Raw genomic sequence first — 18,161 nt, 5'->3', positions numbered from 1 at the left:
GTTATTTCTATGCGCTTCTAGTTCGAATAGGTAATATATGGTGGAGAATCAACATTATTATGGTCTCGCCATCACTTTACCGGTTATTGAGTGCAAATTGTTGGTGTGGAATACAAATCCGGTTCTTTTTTGGTTCAGGCCTCGTTTTTTTTTATATGAAAGAAAGGACAACGTTCCATTTCGTTCATTGTTCAAACGGTACCAGTTATTCGTCGCTGGCCAATCGACAAAGAAACCAGTAGAAATTCGGGACAACAAAGGAATTGTACAGACAACGAATGGATATAATTCTTAATCTAAGCGGCAGATGGCGCGACGCACTAATTATTGCACAATTTAACACGTGTTTGGTATTCAACAAGAGTGCAATAGTCAGTTATCTTGTCCTTGTTTCTAACGGGAGCGCCGACTGTCGAGAAAGAGTAAGAGATTTGTGCAGCAAACAGAGTGTGGGGTGATTTATGCTGATGATGCCAAGCAACGACCCAAGTCGTTCACAAACGACACAGACCACAGCACGACACGAAACTCAATCGAAACCATTTTTTCCCTTCTTCTTCTTCTTACTCGATATTAGTCTCCCCCTTCCGACCGGGGAGCCAAACAATTAGATTTGTGCACGACCGAGACCCCCGATCGGATTTTCAGCTTAGTAATGGAGATGCGGTCTTTAAAGAAGATCTTAACTCTCTAAAACATTATTTTACTTTCTACTTTTATCATTTGACGGTGATAAATTTGTTATTTCCGAACCTGTATAAAGAATGTCATTCACGTACACCAGAAAAATCTCATAGATAAGGGTATAACTCGTGTTAGGTTCTACTAATTCTAGTTTGGCACGCGATCTGACCTAACAGATCCGACCTAATTGTTAAGTCAGTTCGCAAGATACGAATACCTCTGTACTGTACGTTTACGCTACAGGAATCTATTTGTTAACGTGTCGAGCCACCGTATCGACGTAACAGAGAGGTCAAAGTATAGGAATTTTGTGTGTGCAGGGGGTCGTTTTTTTGAAAATGTAAGCTCACCTCCAGATTAACATTTCTCGAAACACCTGCAAAGTTGAAGAGTGACCGCGGGCGATCGAATAATTGGCTCTTCTATTGGGCCAGGTGAAAACAACAGAAAAATTCCCATTCAGAATTAATGAAGGCGAGTCCGTTATTTAGGAATAGAAAACGTTTCCTTTCGGCTAAACAAAGAGAGTTTTCTTGACCTTACACAAGAAATCCACAATCACGAAATATTTCGAATTAGGCGTGTTTAAATGGAATGGAAATCATTTTTAGTTGTGAGAGCGTTTAAGAAAGTCTCGTGGGAATAATCTCGACGCGCTTCGTGACATCTAAGGGTGTTGTCGTCTAACAGGACACTCGAAGACTACGGAGCGCAAAGAAGCCTCGAGTAAACCCGCTCTCCTTCGAGATTATTCCTTTTGAATTATTTCGGGGTGTATCCGTATACGCGCATCGTATACAAAATACGAAAACTTCGTAATTTCGAGGTCGTCCCGAGGACGGCAGAAACGCCGGAGTATGAATGCGATGCAAATGTTCTTTAAATGATTTCAATAGCTGCATTGTTCTAACCGATCTACAAAAGCTTTTCCATTCAATCAATTGAACGCAGCGGGGGGAAAAGTGGAGCCAGTAAGTACGAAACCCGGAACAACATAACTGACTTCTCATTTGTTTCATTTATTTCCCAAGGGAGGGCAGTGGCTCGCCGGTGATCCGGGCTGAATGCCAAAACCGTCCCATCGGGATGTCTTTGAATGTCGTTGATAGATGGAGCTGCCGTCCGACCACTTCCGGAAAGCGAAAGACACCCCCAGAGACTTCCACCGCCAAGAAAAAAAGCTAACTAACAAACTCCGAACAGGCTTTTTAAAAAGAAAAAAAAAATACATCGTGTACTGTACCTTGTTCACACTTCGCTAACTTCTGGAAACGCACTTGATCAAACGCCATCTTTTAAACTCTCGAGTAATAAACTTAAAATGTCTTCACAAAGAGTTAAAAACATTCTAAACGAAAGTACATAGGTTCAGTTTTTACACAGACCGGCATATAAATTTTGTATTTGCGATTTACACACCGATTTATCTCATTTAGAATGATAATTATTTTGTTTATTGGATGCTCAAGTAAGCAATTTATTAGTCTTTAAAATATCAAATCCCCAATTTAGCAGATTATTTCGCTTATTGTTCATTCAAGCCACAATTTAAAATGTTACTTTGTTTATTAAGAACGTAATAATTTAAGATACTATTTTTGTTTAAATACTTTAAGTGCTTGAACATTTAAAAATTTAAATACACAAACACCCGGAGCAGAGCGCTGATGAGCAGCGTATCAAAGAAAATTCAACAGATAACGAAAAGATTCTGGATGACGTTTGATCTGTATACGGAGCAAGATAATACACAACCCACCCAAACCGGACATATCGGCCATTCCCCTAGGCAGGTGTGGTTTCTACTAGACAATAGGCACTCAACAAGGAAGTGATGCTTCCTCTACTCCGACTTAACACCGATTATCAAAACACAAACTACGACATTTGAACTATGACACCAATCTTCTTTTTACTCCTACCGCCGTATATAAAATAATTTAAATTAATTTTACATTTTTTTAATGCAGAAAATACCTTTCTTATACTTCCGGTCTTCGTTTCATTAGCACACGCTTCACTGGATTTTACATATATACTTTTTTAATGAATATTTTGGGAAAGGGGGGAATGGAGACGTTTAATGCCTGGTGCTATTATTACTCACTCACTTAATCTAACAAAATAAAAAAAATTGACAATGGTAACTTGTGAAAAATGTTATCATGCGTTTAGCGATTATAAAAACATAGCGGAAACAAAGATTTTTATCATTATTTCAGTAAAAATACATATTTAATTGTTCATTATATATAAGTATGTGTGGGGGAGGAGCGCGCAATTTTAAATAGCTAGCGTTAATCATTCAAATGTCTTTAAAAAAAAAATACATAAATATTTTAAACACATTGTAAATAATCTAAAAACCAAAAATATTCTTAGAATTTTCAATAAAATTTCAAAATTCCTACAAAATACAGTAATATAAGGCTTATATTTTTTATATCATTTTAAAAAATATGCAAACACATAGACAAAACATAAATGATTTTTACGAATGTAGTTCTGGTTTCATGTTTTTTTAAATTAATATCATAGATCAAGATACTTTCAAAAGGTTGATGTACTATTTGTCTCGGCATTATTTCGCATCAATTCATCATATTTATGTTTTTTAATATGTAGACCTATAATAATTGAATAAAGTCAATTGCTCGAAGCTAACTTGTTGTTACATTAATCAATAAATAAACGAAATAATTCAAAAGTCAAGTCAAATTATTAATAGTACAAATTAAATTATAGTAATCAGTTTGTGTTTTTCAATTTCAAGAAGAAATCCGAAACTTTTTCTATGGCATTTAACGAAAGAATAAACGCTTAAAATTACCATGAAAATATCTAAAACAATTTCCATAAGATTCGACGTAGACATACAGATAAACCGATGAACAAATTGCCAAAACGACAAGCATTTTTAAACCACAGAATAAGAAAATAACACACACAAAAAAAGCGGCACTTCAAATCACAATTTTGTAAAAGATACTTTACAAGATATTACAACTTTTTCATTCATATTGCAAGACGTGAATACTAAATTATAATAAATCTTGGTAAAAAGGAGGTAGTAGTTTGTCGAAAAACTGGAATTATGATGAAGAATCAAGTCGAGTTTTGTATGAATTTTTATCTGTACGACTTAACTCTTTGTTAAAATAAAGGAAAAAATAGAACCGGACTACTATAATATAAACAATGCCCTTCTTTAACAAGCTTGATTCTTCGTAGTCACATGGTGAAATTCTCGTAAAATATTTAAACAAGTGAGGGTATATTTAAAAATGTTATCATCATTATCATCCCTGTACACAGAGATCCGCTATGATATTTGGTATCGCTTTGTATATCAACATTTGTGTCACGCATACTCCCGGTGATAGACGTTCTTTAACGTCAAGTGGCAAAGCCATAAACGTTTAACAGACATGGCAATCCTAGGCATTCAGATGTGATGTCTTTATACGTCTCTTTCTCTCTTTCACTCATACTATACTGACTTTTCCTTTAAAAAAATAACAAACAGACTAATCTATAACAATAAATTAATCTTCCTTCTAAAGAATATCGCCAAAAGCTTGTCATCAACTTGTTATTAAGCAACGAGTTTTATCAATTTAAAAAAGAGAAAAATCATTTGGGCAATGAAAGAAGAGAAAGAAAAAATCAAAAAAGAAATAAAGAATAATATCAAAATTCAATTTTCATACAAGCAATATCGCAAAGCGGCAACTATTTTAATTAACGTTTGACAAAAACATTAGATGTCGACTAGATTAAGAACTGGCTCTCATACATTCTTCAGAGATAACATTTTTTTTTTTTTCTATGATTATTATTTTCAGATTCGGCTCGTAAGATAATTTAAAATAGTTTAATCTAGAGGGGAAAACACATTTTTGCATTCTTTCCTATCCAAAAATCTTCCATTTTCGAAGGTCAGATTTTTATCTGTTTTTTTTTACAATGACTAATCGTTCGCCCCTTCATCAGATGAAAATGAGGAAGAGAAGCACAGCAGCAGCAGGAAGAGTAGTAGTAAGAGGAGGAGGGGGATAAAATGGTTCGTTCGTTCGGCTTTTTAGTATATATTTTGTGAAACAAATTACTAGATAATGTGGCACTTACCTCCAAAAATGGGGGACGTATCCGGGACACTGGTCTTGACACTTATAGCACGGTCTTTTGACTTCCATTTTTTCCGAGTTTTCACCATCCTGCGACAAGAGCAATGTAAGTAATTTTAAAAAAACGAAATTAATTAAAGCTTTAATGAGATCATATTCTAAGAAATATTAAATAGATTTTTATCATAAAGGAAGGGAAGTGAATCGTAACTAGTTACGCGCTGTCATAATTTGGGGGGGGGTGATTTACCGACTGTGCATGTAACAGATACTCCAGGCGGAAACTTTATAAATAAACAATACTCAGAAGTTGAAAAAAGCCGCCATTGTGTGTCCATTATGATAAAGACGAAAAAAAGGGGTAATGACACGTTAACTCTGTGTAATTCGACTATTTTAACTATAATGTTTTAGTTAAAAATGGTCGCATTGTCGTCATTAGTGACCAATTTTTTTCTTTACGTTATACAGATTTTGTACACGAGCGGTGGGACAATACGAGAATCGGAGCGATTTGTGTCACACACGAAGGTCACGAAACGTCACGTTCGCGCGTGACCGGCCGTCACGCTCTCCGAAATAGTAAACGTTGGTCAAGCTTGTCGGCTTCGGTGATTACAGGATTCGTGTCGCGACTTTGTGGGCTTTACGAAACTCAACACGTGTGCTTCGTGACGATTAAACAGTTCGCTATCGGTTGTCCGTCTTTAAAATAATAAACATACCCGACAATATGGTTTATTATGGAGTTTAATCACAATAAAATTAAGTTCTTCCACATATTGGACTTTTACTTTTTCTAGTAATTTGCGACCACTTAAAACGAGCGCTAGACTGTTTCGAATTAATATTTGGTAAGTTATATAATGCTTTTGCACTTTAAAATGCTACATTAGACATACAAAGAATTTCACACTCTGGTGACTACCGACTTGGCTCTTTGTTTTCATACTCAAACAAGTATGCGTGAAATAAATAGAACTAAGTATACATAAATCATTATTTTATCCATTACACGATGCAGTAATACAAGCAATAAGGCCAATTGACTCCATGTACCAAACCTCATTCGGATTTGAATCCGTTATCGTAAATGTAGGTGTATTGTCCATAATTAGGGTTAATGGACACCTGCTGGTCACGTGACGCGGTTGAGTGACCCTACGCGGTTCATCGCGCGACTTTGAAGAAAACGTAATCGGAAGATGAGCCTTTTTTGATCGCGTTCTAGGCAACAGGCTCAAAGGAACGTTCGAACGAGTTACCTAAAGTATAGGATACTCGACGATCACGATCGACCATCGTGACTAATTGCTATCACGTTCCATCGGATTGTTAGTTCAAAACAAACCATCGGTTCTTACTGATCTTTTTGGTAGGAGGCACGCAATACCCACGCAACTCCCGAGGGTATAACTTCGCTTTAAGTTACGGTAGTTCCGATAGGTAAGGACCCCCGTGGTCTAAACCCAAATAGTGCCCCAAGCGCGACACCCACGTGACGCTTCAGACAAAGATGACCGGGTGGATGTTTATAAATATGATGCACAAAACTATTAAATTAACCATTTTTTTTCTTTTTTTAATCACCTAAAGTCATGATCTTCTAACAACTAGAATTAAATCCAACCATCCCGATAGAAAATTCCCACTTAAAAAAAATAAGCCAAAACATTGGCATTACAATCAGAACATACATAGATAACTTCAATGTATCTATTTTTAATGTTGCGGAGATAAAAATTATCTCAAGTTTTTGCTCCCGAACTTACACGCAACGTTAAATTACTACAAACTGAACTGAGAATGGCGATTGAAGCTTGTGTAATTTTGTAATTCAACCCTCGATAGATCCAGCCATCTGTTCAAGATTCGGTTTCGTTATCGAGAGGTAATATAAATATATATATATACAAAAAAAGGGGAAAGGAAAAACATTAATACAAAATCTCTTTGACATCCAGAATTACATAGGAAAAAGACTTATTTATTTTTATTAGAAGCGTAACTATGTGCCCCTTTAAAGTAATAAAAGATGTCGTGACATTAATTGTCTTATCAGTGTGTCATTCATGTAGTACGTACAAGGTTTTGTCACGAAATACCAGTATAATAAAATTCCGACAGAGTTTTACGTCCGATGCATTTCGGACATCAAATTAAAAAGCATAAAAATCATATTACTTCCAGCGATAAATATGAAACAATATTTTTAACGCCGATAAGAACCGAATTAATATACAAAATCTAACCCCGTTTTATATTTATTCAACGATTTTTTAGACTTTAAAATACATAAACGTTTCCATTTATTATTCAGTTTTTTTTAATAAAAAAAATTATCTAATTAAAGTTGGCAACATTTCAAACTGTTTTTCTGCCCAATTTTTAAACATAAGTGTTGCCAGTTCTTGTTCAGGTTTTTTTTATTTTAAAAAATCTTTACAGTTAAACACTTATTGCCAATTTATATTTTATAAGTTTAAAGCTTCAAATTAGGTTAAAATCTACATTTTTCATGATTTGGATTTAATCATAAATCTCAATCTTTCGAAAATTAAAAAAAGAATTAACACTGTAGTAGGATCTTTAAAAAAAAATTAAAATCAAAATCTGTCTCGGTTTGACAGATTCGATGGTTAAGAAAAGTCGAGTGGCGTCAACGAGTGAGTCATAACTTTTAAACCCACACGAAAAATAATTACAAATGGCGCATTGAGTAGACGTCAATTTATTTTTTTTTTATTTTTTCCCCTTTAAAAGACGGGACAATATTTCAATCATGAGAATGTAATAACAGCAATTGAAAAGTTCTAATTTTATTGAAGAGACACTCAACAGGTTGGATGACGTCAATCGATTTGGCACCATCTGTTAACATGGAAATCTGTCGTCGAACCAATTTCCAACGTCGTCAATTTATAGTCAAATCTATTTTGAGGTGTTATAAATCAAATCTTTTAATCGATTTTAATCACTTAACACCACTTTCCGTTGACTCTAGAGAAATAGAGAGAGAGTTTTCTGACTTGCACAATCCGTATAAAACCCGCTTTTTAAATATTTTAAGGAGTAATTATCGTTAATTACGTTGCCAACCTCGTTGACCCGTAACAGGTGCGAGAACGAATCGGGTTTTAAAGAGTTTTTAAGATAATGCCAAGTAATTTTAAACATAACATCAACTCGTTCCATATAAAATACAATAGTTCACGTAAGAGCAACAACGCTTTTCGGTTTTCCGTGACCTAAAACAATTTACGAATTCATCACGATCAAATTAAAAACAAAAAATACATATCATCGTCGTCGTCATCATCTTAAAATAAATAAATTTAACATTATAAAGTTCCAAATTCCGATATAAATATCGTAAAATCTCCGATTTGACTTTCGGGGTTTCGGGTTCAATTTTAGTGACTATACACAGCGAGGTCACCAATTATCGAATAGATTTAAAGGAAAAAAAGGTCAATGAATTGAGCAATTTCCTCTTGTAACTTTTAATAGTTCATTCAAATCAATTTTTAATAATACAAACCTAAAGACCTACATTTTACTATGCCTCAACCTGTAACAAATAAAAAAAAAAAGTTGAGTCTGACTCAACAATCGAGTCAATGGTTAAATTCTTCCGTTTAAGTCGAGTAGATTTTAGTTGTGAAACGTTCTTTCAGTGTACTAGAGCAACAGGCGATGCTCAAAAGCCCTCGAGGGAAAAAATCCGATTCTCAATGATCGTTAATCTACTCCCAGTAGTACAGTAAAACGATCGTAAGGGCAACTCAATATACTGTATATATATATATCAAGCCACTCACTCTTCTTACAGTTGATACAGTTGATGCGTTAACTACAATTCCTATTAATTTTCCACTAGATCGCAAAACTCCTCCCTTGCAATAATTCTAAAATAGCTGGATAATAAATGCAAATAAAATGAAGCCAAAACAGTCTGTTTTCGATATACTGTTTATACATATAGTCGGTAAGCCTCATTGTCTCAACAGATTTTTCCTAGAACATCTACAAAACCGGTTTCTAATCTACGATAATAAAATTGCATTTCTGTTGTTGGTAAAAATCTTACAGGGACGTTAACACTCTCGGAAGAGAAACCCCATCGCGATTTCTACACGTTTAGAACCTTAGAAATAAACTAAAATCGAGTAAAATAATCCGAGCCATGTGAGCTACCATTTTATCTCCACTTAATCTAATACTTAGGGTGTAAATATTGCATTTATTAATGACTAAAATTAGAAAAAAATCAGTCGCGAATGTGAAATTCTTAGGTGACAATTTGGTTTATGTTCACCTTAAAAAAAGATGGGTGCAAATGCAATTGACCAAATCCATTTTGTGTTAATTAAATACGGTACAAAAGAGAGTAATCATCTCAAAGAAGCCTTAATTAGAACATCGGAGAATCGAATTAGAATGGATTCCTAAGGGAACAGAGAAAGAATTTCTTATATAACCGATCTATACATCAAGTTAAAACCTGTAAGTGATGAAGAAAATTAAGGTTATTAGTAAACTACATTCGAATCAATTTGTCCATCCTGGAAGACGTGTGTGACACCAAACAAATGCTAGACCTTTAATTAAGATGCTTGACAGATAAGCTAAACTTTTTCCGACCAGAACATGACCTAATTATTTTCTGAAAGGAAAGAGAATATCTTTATATTATTTAATTCCAGATTTAATTAGTTATTTTATGCCTTTTCGTATCTATTACTTAAAAAAAAAATGCTGTAGTTAGATGGAGTCACGCTTGCCGACTTTTTCCTAGTTTTTAAGGCGATGTGACAAATCAGTAATGTAACTTAGCGAAACAGATAATGTTTGATGTACCAAACTTTCCTCCATTGTTTTCGCTTTTTTTTACAACTTTCTATGAAGTAAAATTGAAGAATTTATAAGAAAGAATTAAGTAACTCACCGCTCTTCTTAGGCCTTCGTAGAACTAACAGTAACAGCTTGTTAATCTCGTCAACGTTAGATTCTTCGCATCTGTTCTCATTCTTGCATCGATCGATCGGATTAATTTTTTTCTAGTATTTTTTTCGAGTTTCGATCGTTTTTCGCAGCGAGATCGTCTGTGACGAGGAAACGTCCCGCTCTTATACGTTCCGATGCACCGACTCGGACAGCAATGTCCGGATCGTTCCTCACTCGACACCACACTCCGTAGTTCTGCACATTACCACGAGACGGCGCTAAACGTTGACGGATGACGTCAACGTTTAGCGTCACGCCCTTCGTAGCGCCGCCGTTCGGTACATTCGACAACTTTAGGAATGGTGCTTGTGAATCCCGAAGAACCAGAGATTGCATCCAAAAGTCCCTAACTTTTTGTTAATGTTTAAAATATTGTAATCGCACCGTTATTATCAATGTATTGTAGAAATACAAAATTGTATACCGTGTTTTCTTTACGAAAATAGCTTAAAGTTAACTAAAAAAAAATGCGCTCGATCTATCTTAAACGATGCTAAATGTTAATACCCGATACGCTACTAGCTACCACCGTAATTTCTGTCAATTTAATATGCTTCAGACGACAGACATCCGGTCCTTTTTTGGGTAACTCTATTTATTTAAACAAGGTCATGTGACTGTATGGAGGTCGGTGATACCAAAGCCGAGCTCGTTAAGTTACTAACCCCGTGTCGATGAGGTGTCACCACTCTATTCCTTCATACAAGTATATGGAAAGTTTTCCTACTTCCCCCTTTCGATAACCTTCAAATGTTTATCAATTAAATAATTAATTTCAAAGACATTTAATTCTTACATTCTCCTGTGGCATTGAAGTAGTAAATTTGTCAATTAATATAAGAGAGTAACGTATACAAATTCAAGTTATTAATCGTAATTTTCCCTCAAACCTACTCAATTTTTAAATAAATAACTCTTTTAAAAATAAATTAAGATAATTATTTAATATTCTTAATAATATTTTAAAGTAAAATACCAAATTAAAGCTAGTTTCTTTTATATGAAATTGTATATTTTTAAAATTAATTTAATTGAGAAACTTAGAAATTGAAAAAATATAAATAAATTTAGAAAATTTTTACAAATTTCATAATTTAAATGGCTGCATGTATTTTAACTTTTTATAAAGTATTATAAAAGTTAAAATTATCCTCTCTATTATAATTTAATTGGAATTTTAATTAAATTATTATATTCAATTCTTAGAATTCTTAATATACCTTTTCTTGTTAAATTCAAATTGCATTCTTCTTTCAAACAACCAACTTAAAAATTGTAATTGTATGTCAATGCAATTACACCCAAAACCTTATATATAAGAGTGTAAAAGTGCATATAAAAACTCTGCAGTGTATATACAGTATTAGAACCCTGTAAAGCATATATATATAAAACTATAAAAAGTAACTTACCTTAATTTTTCTATTCCTTCTGTAGCTTTCTAACTTATTTCTTTCGGAATAATATTGTTCTAAGGATGCGAAATATCTCTGAACACCCTCCAGAGCAGTCATAATTTTAGACAAACCGAAACCATACAAACAAATAGAGGACTCATCAAATGTTACGAGTTAAGACATTCCGACAGATCACCAAATATAACTCCCGTTGGACAACCTTTAAAAGATAGGCTTACGGGTCCCATTTCAAGAACGGAGAGAGCCTCGCTGTCGAGAGTTTGCTTTCTCTGTATCTCTCTCTCGTTCTGTCTCTCACTCGCAGTCTCCCACATCCCCTTCTGACGTCACTAAGAAAGTTTAGACGCATGCTCTGTTACTAGAGAGCCTAAAATGTCAACCATACATCGACCACGTTGGAAATTTTCATTTCGTTTCGACCAATAAAAATTGGTTATTTGGTGAAAATTAAAGCGTAAGTTGACGATTTATTACAAAACATAAGCTTATAATATATCAAAATATTTTCTAACCGCTCAAAATAAGCTTTTAATAATTAAAAATTAATATTATTTACGTATAAAATTATATAAATCTGTATTTCATTAGTTAAAAGTATTAAAATATCGTATACAGTAGGCTCGCTTTTATGACTTAATTAAAAATAAAAATTAGTAGAATGAAAAGTTATTAAAGATTTTTTATGATTAATTTAAGTCGATTTTTAAAATAAAAATCTAAATTAATTTTAAGACAATTTTAATTAGCCTATATTAAGAGGTCAAAAGAGATCCTGAATAGAGGCACTTGTCTTTTTCAGTTATCCAAGATATTAATATCCAAAAAAGAACGTTAAAATTGTAGACCAACTATTTTTTAAAATAATAAAATTTGATAATAGCTGAAGGGATTTGTTTAATATACAGGAAATGCAATGAAGAGAACAAATACTGTACTTTTAGGCCTCATATACGCGAGGCCTTAGCTAAATATCCTACAAGAGAACCTGTGATAAGGCTCCTATCAAAGCGGGAAAACTATCCTCCCTTGTGATAGGGGCCTTATCACAGAGGGAGAGTTTACCCTGTAATAGAGACTAAACAAAATAAAAAGCTAGAAAAAATTATTAATGATATTTTATGAAATATATTTTTTAATTAAAAATTTAATTATTTTTAAGTTGTAGCAAGGATATATTGGCATATTTATAAATAAGCTGAAATAAGTACGGCTAGAACTTCATGCTACAAGGCTATAAATTAAGACTTCGAGCTTTTAAATTTATTATTATTTGATAGAGATATACTGTATCTAAAGTCTAAAACAAGTTTAAATTCAACCTTGATAACTATAGAATATAACAGAAAGTGAAATTTGTGTCAACAATTTTAGAGCATTGACAGATTTAATCATGATAAACAGAATCAGATTTACACGCAAATTAATAAGCTGCAGATTAAGGCCTCAAGTTACAATGCGCTAAAGCTCTCAACCTTTTAAATTATTATTATTTGATGAGAGGAGAGTACCTCTTTTATGTTATAACTTGGGGACTTATTGTGGGCCTAAGAGCACCTTTCTACTAATGTAAGGATATAGTGAGACGGGAAAATGAAATTCATGTCAATAGTTTTAGAACCATAGTAGGCAATTTTCATTGGTAAAATTTCTTTTTAGTTCTAGAAGATAGAGAAAGAATTGATCTGTTTAGGATAACCGCATTCTCAGTGAATATTGATTGCCATGGCGAACAGTGGGTCATACTTACAGCGATATGTTAGTTCTATTGAAGCACTCTTTTGCAATTAACCATGCTGCTGAATCATCGAGTATTGAACATCTATTAGACTAACATTTAGGAACACAATCGGATTTTGTTTAATCGGGGTCTACCGACCATGATGACTTTACCAACTCTATAGAAGATGCTTCTCTATAGAATTTATATTGAATGCTGTAATAAAATTGTAGGGTAACAATTAATAAATATGCCAAAATTTCAAATGTTTTTTATATATTTTGTTGGTATTAATCATAGATAATGCTTTGGAATGTTTCAATGTATCATTACATTATGTTTAACTTATTTAATTTACTATATTATTGTAGCAAACCAAATAAATATAAATTCCAAAATTACAAAAATACTACAAAAATTAATTTTTACATATTTTGTATTAAAAATTAGTTAGATTAGATTTTTAAGTATTTTAAATAAAATTATATAATTAATTATATAAAAAAGTGCATAGAGTGTCATTAAATATCCATAATATTATCATTAAAATTAAAATTTTTATATGAATTTGAAATATTCATGATTAAATCGCATCCCTTGTTTTCCTTTAATGATTTCATTTTGAATTATTTATTTACTCTTTCAAGCAAATCTGTATTATTCAATTTTATTGAGTTTAAATCATTTTATTTATTTATATAGGTTACAGTACAATACAGTACATATAAACCAACAAGTATATAACTAATAAAAATATGAGAGTATTTTTGATAATTTTTTATTAATTTAAAATATTTTTCATTAAATAGCATATATATATTAAAAGATAAAATAGTAAATTTGTTATAAGCCATAGAAAGGAAGAGAAGAAAGAAGGAAACAAGAAGAAGAAGATTAAGAGAAGAAGAAGAGGAAGAAGGAAAAAGAGAGAAAGACCAAGAATAAAAGATGAAAAACATGTCGTGAGTTCTGCCCATACTCGAATTTCTATCGAACTTCAAACTGTTGAATTTATGCGTTGCAAATTTAAGGTCTAATTTCTCTTATTATTATTAATTTTATATTTCTAAATCAATTTGTTACTAAATGAATTCAGTTGGCTAACAAAGAATTGTTTTCTTAAAAAATTTAATTAATCTATAATTTTAAACGAAATCGTTTTGTTACTTATTTAAATTAAGTATATGTTTATTTTAATTTCATTAATTTCGATCAGTTTTAAGTAGACTCAAATATCCTACTATTAATTTAATTTCAGCCATTTTCTACGAAGGATGGTTATAATTAAATTGACTCATTTTAGAGCTAAAAATAGATAACGGATAATTGGATACTTCTCAAATTTCACAAAAAATATTTAAATTGACAGAGGAAGAATGAATTGCTTGGAATTTTAATCCCTAAAAAATGAAAAATTGATGCTTAAAGCAACTTTTCCGATCGTTTGAAGAATCGAAATGGAAATCTCTTCTCAATATTCGATCGATAAATGCAATTTGAAAATAAAAATGTATAAAAGAAAAAATGTAAGAAAAAATTATATTTTTATATATTAAACAATGTCTAAAATGAATTAATGCATTTGAATTCGGAAAATTTGAACAATTTTTTAAATTAAAGAAAACGATATGTCTGCATCAATCATCATGACTGAAAGTTATACAGTGTATTAATTTGACAACTGTAATTCTGATTTACTTATCATTCTTCGAACATATATAATATATATTTATATATATTGTATACGTGTTCGCAGATTTAAATTTTTTCCCCATAACTTACTTTTTCTCTCTTTTATTTTCTTCTTTTCCTGCTCCTCGTTCTCTCCTTTCTCCTCTTCCTTCTTCTCCTCATCCTTCATCCTCTTCTTGCGAACAATGAATTTTTAGGTCAAAGCTCCTCTTTTTTCTTCTTCTTCCTCTGCTACGCCTTACTTTCTTTTTCCTCTTCCTTATTCTTCTATTTCATCTTCATTTTCTTTTTAAATAAAATAACTTCAAATGAATTCCATGTTATTTTATTAAAAACTTGTTTATATTAAATGATTAAATATTAGATGTTCGTATACTTTTCTGGAAATTCTAAATGTGTATAGGTCAACAGAAAAATATATGTAGACTCTTAGAAAAGACAAACGAAATTTTATAGAGCAAACAATAAGATGCTCAAGCTTGCAACAAATTTCAATAAAAATTATTATATTATTCCATATTCAAATAATGTAAATAGTCATCTATTGACTAACGTTGCGTAAATTTTAAATATAATATTTAATAGAATATACCCTGTAGCTGTAAAATTTATATTATGATTGTATAAGATACTATATTTATTACTGTATGCTGCTTTTATGTTGTATTACTCAATAAAAATTGTATTATTTCTAGATACATAATCCTAATATATAACTTGCTTATAACAATAGAACGGCTTATTTTACGGTGATTCTGTTAACGATTATCATCCTGGATTTAACTAAGCGGAGTATTGTCTATATACAGTCTATTATCCGGTATATTGTTCTTATTGTTGCAGAACTATCTAACTATTCTTTTTATTCAATTTGTACCTTGTATTAAATGATAGGATTCATCAGTTCTGAGTCGTTCGTTATATGATTGTTCAGACAGAAACAGACCATCTTTCTCCATCTGTCCATTTTTACATTCGGAAGATGATATAGTTGTCTTTAGAATCGTAACACACTTAGACATGCCAAAAAATTATACTATGACTATGAGTTTACGATGGTTATACGAATAACAATTGATAAAATCGCATATTTATCGAAAATTTGTTGAAAATAATGCATTTTACAAATTATTTGATGAAAACTTCTCTACAATCTTAAGCATTGCCGTATTCGACAATTTCATCGCATTGCTCTTATAGCATAAACCATTTGCATTGCACTTACAATGAGGTATTGATTATCTATTTATTCGTTTGAATAATTTTATTTGTTTACTACATATGGAAAACTTCGTAAAATGCATGAATTTCTAGCGGTTTAGTAATCCGCAATTCCTTTCTTTCTTTCTTTTTCTTTCTTTAGTTGCTTGAAATCGATAGACGAATAATTCAGAAATAAGATCTATTTTTAATTTATATCTCAAAGTGATATCATCTAACAAATTCATTTTCTTTTTCTACTTCTATTTTTCCAATATTATCTATCATAACTTTCTATTTGAAATTAAAGTTTTCTAGAACTTCGGTGAATTTCATCTTTTTTTCAGATCGCCGTTTAAATAGTTCAAATTTTAAAATAAATTTATGATCATCCGGCAGATATTAATACATTAAATAAAAACAGTTAAGAACAACAATACATGTATTTTAGATATATATAAGAAATATATCTGAAATATTGATACAATGACCATTAATTTTAATTACGATAATTTTGTCGACCTATTCTGGATTATCTTTTTATTCGCCCCTCTGAGAGTACTAAAATAACTTTTATTTTATTATATTTAACATAGTTTCGGCCAAACCCATAATATAGACATTAAAATATTTTTAATAATAATTCAAGTTAGAAAATTTGCGTTGTTTTATTCGTGTTATCGTAAGTCAGCACAACTAAATATACAAGTCAACTGTGGATATTTCGACTTGAAAAGAATGTGATGACGTCAAATAGGAGAAAACTATTTTTACTCGTAAAAATAGGAATGTTTGTTACGTCTCAGAGTTTTAAATAATTTTATCCATTTCGAATTTGATTTAAAACTAATAATTAAATAATGGCACTTGTCTCTACGTAAAAATATTGAAAATGTTAGCACTTATGTTGTTATTTGATTTTATTGTATATATCTTTACATATCAGATATAATTAAGTAAAACGTTAATAAAACATGATCGTTTTCTTAAGAAGAAAAGTAATGTAAAAAATACAATTATTTATTGTGATACAGAAAAAAAATGGAAGAAATTTTATATATAGTTAACCAAGATATTAAAAAAGCTGCTAAAGCAAACTGTTAAACAATTTCATTTACGCTATATTCTTAAAATGATAATAAAATTTTCTGCAAATACACGAGATTATATCATCAGATGGCTTTCTAACGTTTACAAACAGTAACTAAAAATTTCTAGTGTTTGACTGTAGAATGGCCGAGGCAATAAAGGCCCAGTCTGTCGCTGTAAAGATCCCGATCTTTACAGCGACAGAATCTTAGAAATCACGAATTGTTCGAGGCGAATCTGTTGGATCACATCACTTTCAATCGTCCATTTCATTGCAAATCTGACAAGACCCATAATAGATTTTCAAAGAAAATCTATTATGGGTCTTGTCAGATTTAAAAAGTATTATATACGATAGATTACACTTACTGAAATCATTTTAGGGCTCATGATAATGATAAGTATAACCATCGATAACATAATGCACACGGATTATGCGCGATACGTAAAAGAGACTAAAGTTAGTAAAAATTCTAGTTTTATTGATATTAACTCATTGAAATAATACATTAAATCAATTTGAAAAAGTGTATAGCTTCAAGATTTACTAATTATGATTAATATTAATTAATACTAATTCATTCAATACTGTTTGTATGATGCTGCATTTTGTATATAAAATAATTAGCAATAATAACTACCACATAATTAATTAGAGGGGGAAATACTAGCAATTTAATGTATCGTCAACTGAGCAAATAACGATTAACATTTAACGTTTAAACACTACTTAAGATTGATAACGATTGCTTGTTATGGCCTGTTGAAGTCGAGAGCGTGAAAGAAAACTTATAATACTGTACTTATTTATCTAAAGATGAAAAGATGAAGATAACAATAATAACTGAAACCTGATTACAATAAACAGTTTTATATGTATTTTAATTTATGTTTTGGGATATAAACTATTAATTCTGGTAACATAGTACAGTAGTACAGCTGGATCCACTACATGTAGATCATGTACTGTACAGCTTACAGAACCATCTGAAAAGTTGAATCGTTTTTCAATGCAGAGATTTCAATATCTTGAAATTTCTGCTTTGTATTAAATATATATATATATAGTCAAAACCGTTGGCTTTTATATAAAAGCCTACGATTTATATGCTGCCAGTACAAGATACAAAAATTTCCAGTAGATAATTATTATCATTTTAAACAATCATTAGAACAGTTACTAAGAATAATATATAGTCTATGTAAACTGGTCGAGATACGATATGA

The 18,161-nt window shown here is 31.4% G+C and overlaps 1 protein-coding gene across 2 annotated transcripts in view; it reads right to left on the bottom strand.

Annotated features, from left to right (window-relative positions):
- Nucleotides 1–11,515, bottom strand: part of LOC111637819 (prickle planar cell polarity protein 3-like) — a 72,083-nt gene extending 60,568 nt beyond the window's left edge. The window contains exons 1-2 of one of the 2 annotated variants that reach the window (XM_023383388.1): nucleotides 11,231–11,515; nucleotides 4,813–4,901 (exon numbers count right to left, since the gene is read on the bottom strand). In XM_023383388.1, the coding sequence (XP_023239156.1) occupies nucleotides 4,813–4,901; nucleotides 11,231–11,332 (191 nt within the window). In that variant the 5' untranslated portion in view covers nucleotides 11,333–11,515. Of the gene's footprint in view, nucleotides 1–4,812; nucleotides 4,902–9,759; nucleotides 10,025–11,230 lie in introns of those variants that run through there. The other variant, XM_023383392.1, reaches the window with a different exon arrangement.
- Between the last annotated feature and the right edge of the window lie 6,646 nt (nucleotides 11,516–18,161).

This window comes from Centruroides sculpturatus, unplaced genomic scaffold (genome assembly GCF_000671375.1).
Source record: "Centruroides sculpturatus isolate CEXI.00-Female unplaced genomic scaffold, Cexi_2.0 scaffold1165, whole genome shotgun sequence".
Lineage (NCBI taxonomy): Eukaryota > Metazoa > Arthropoda > Arachnida > Scorpiones > Buthidae > Centruroides > Centruroides sculpturatus.
This window is presented reverse-complemented; position numbering and strand designations above follow the sequence as displayed.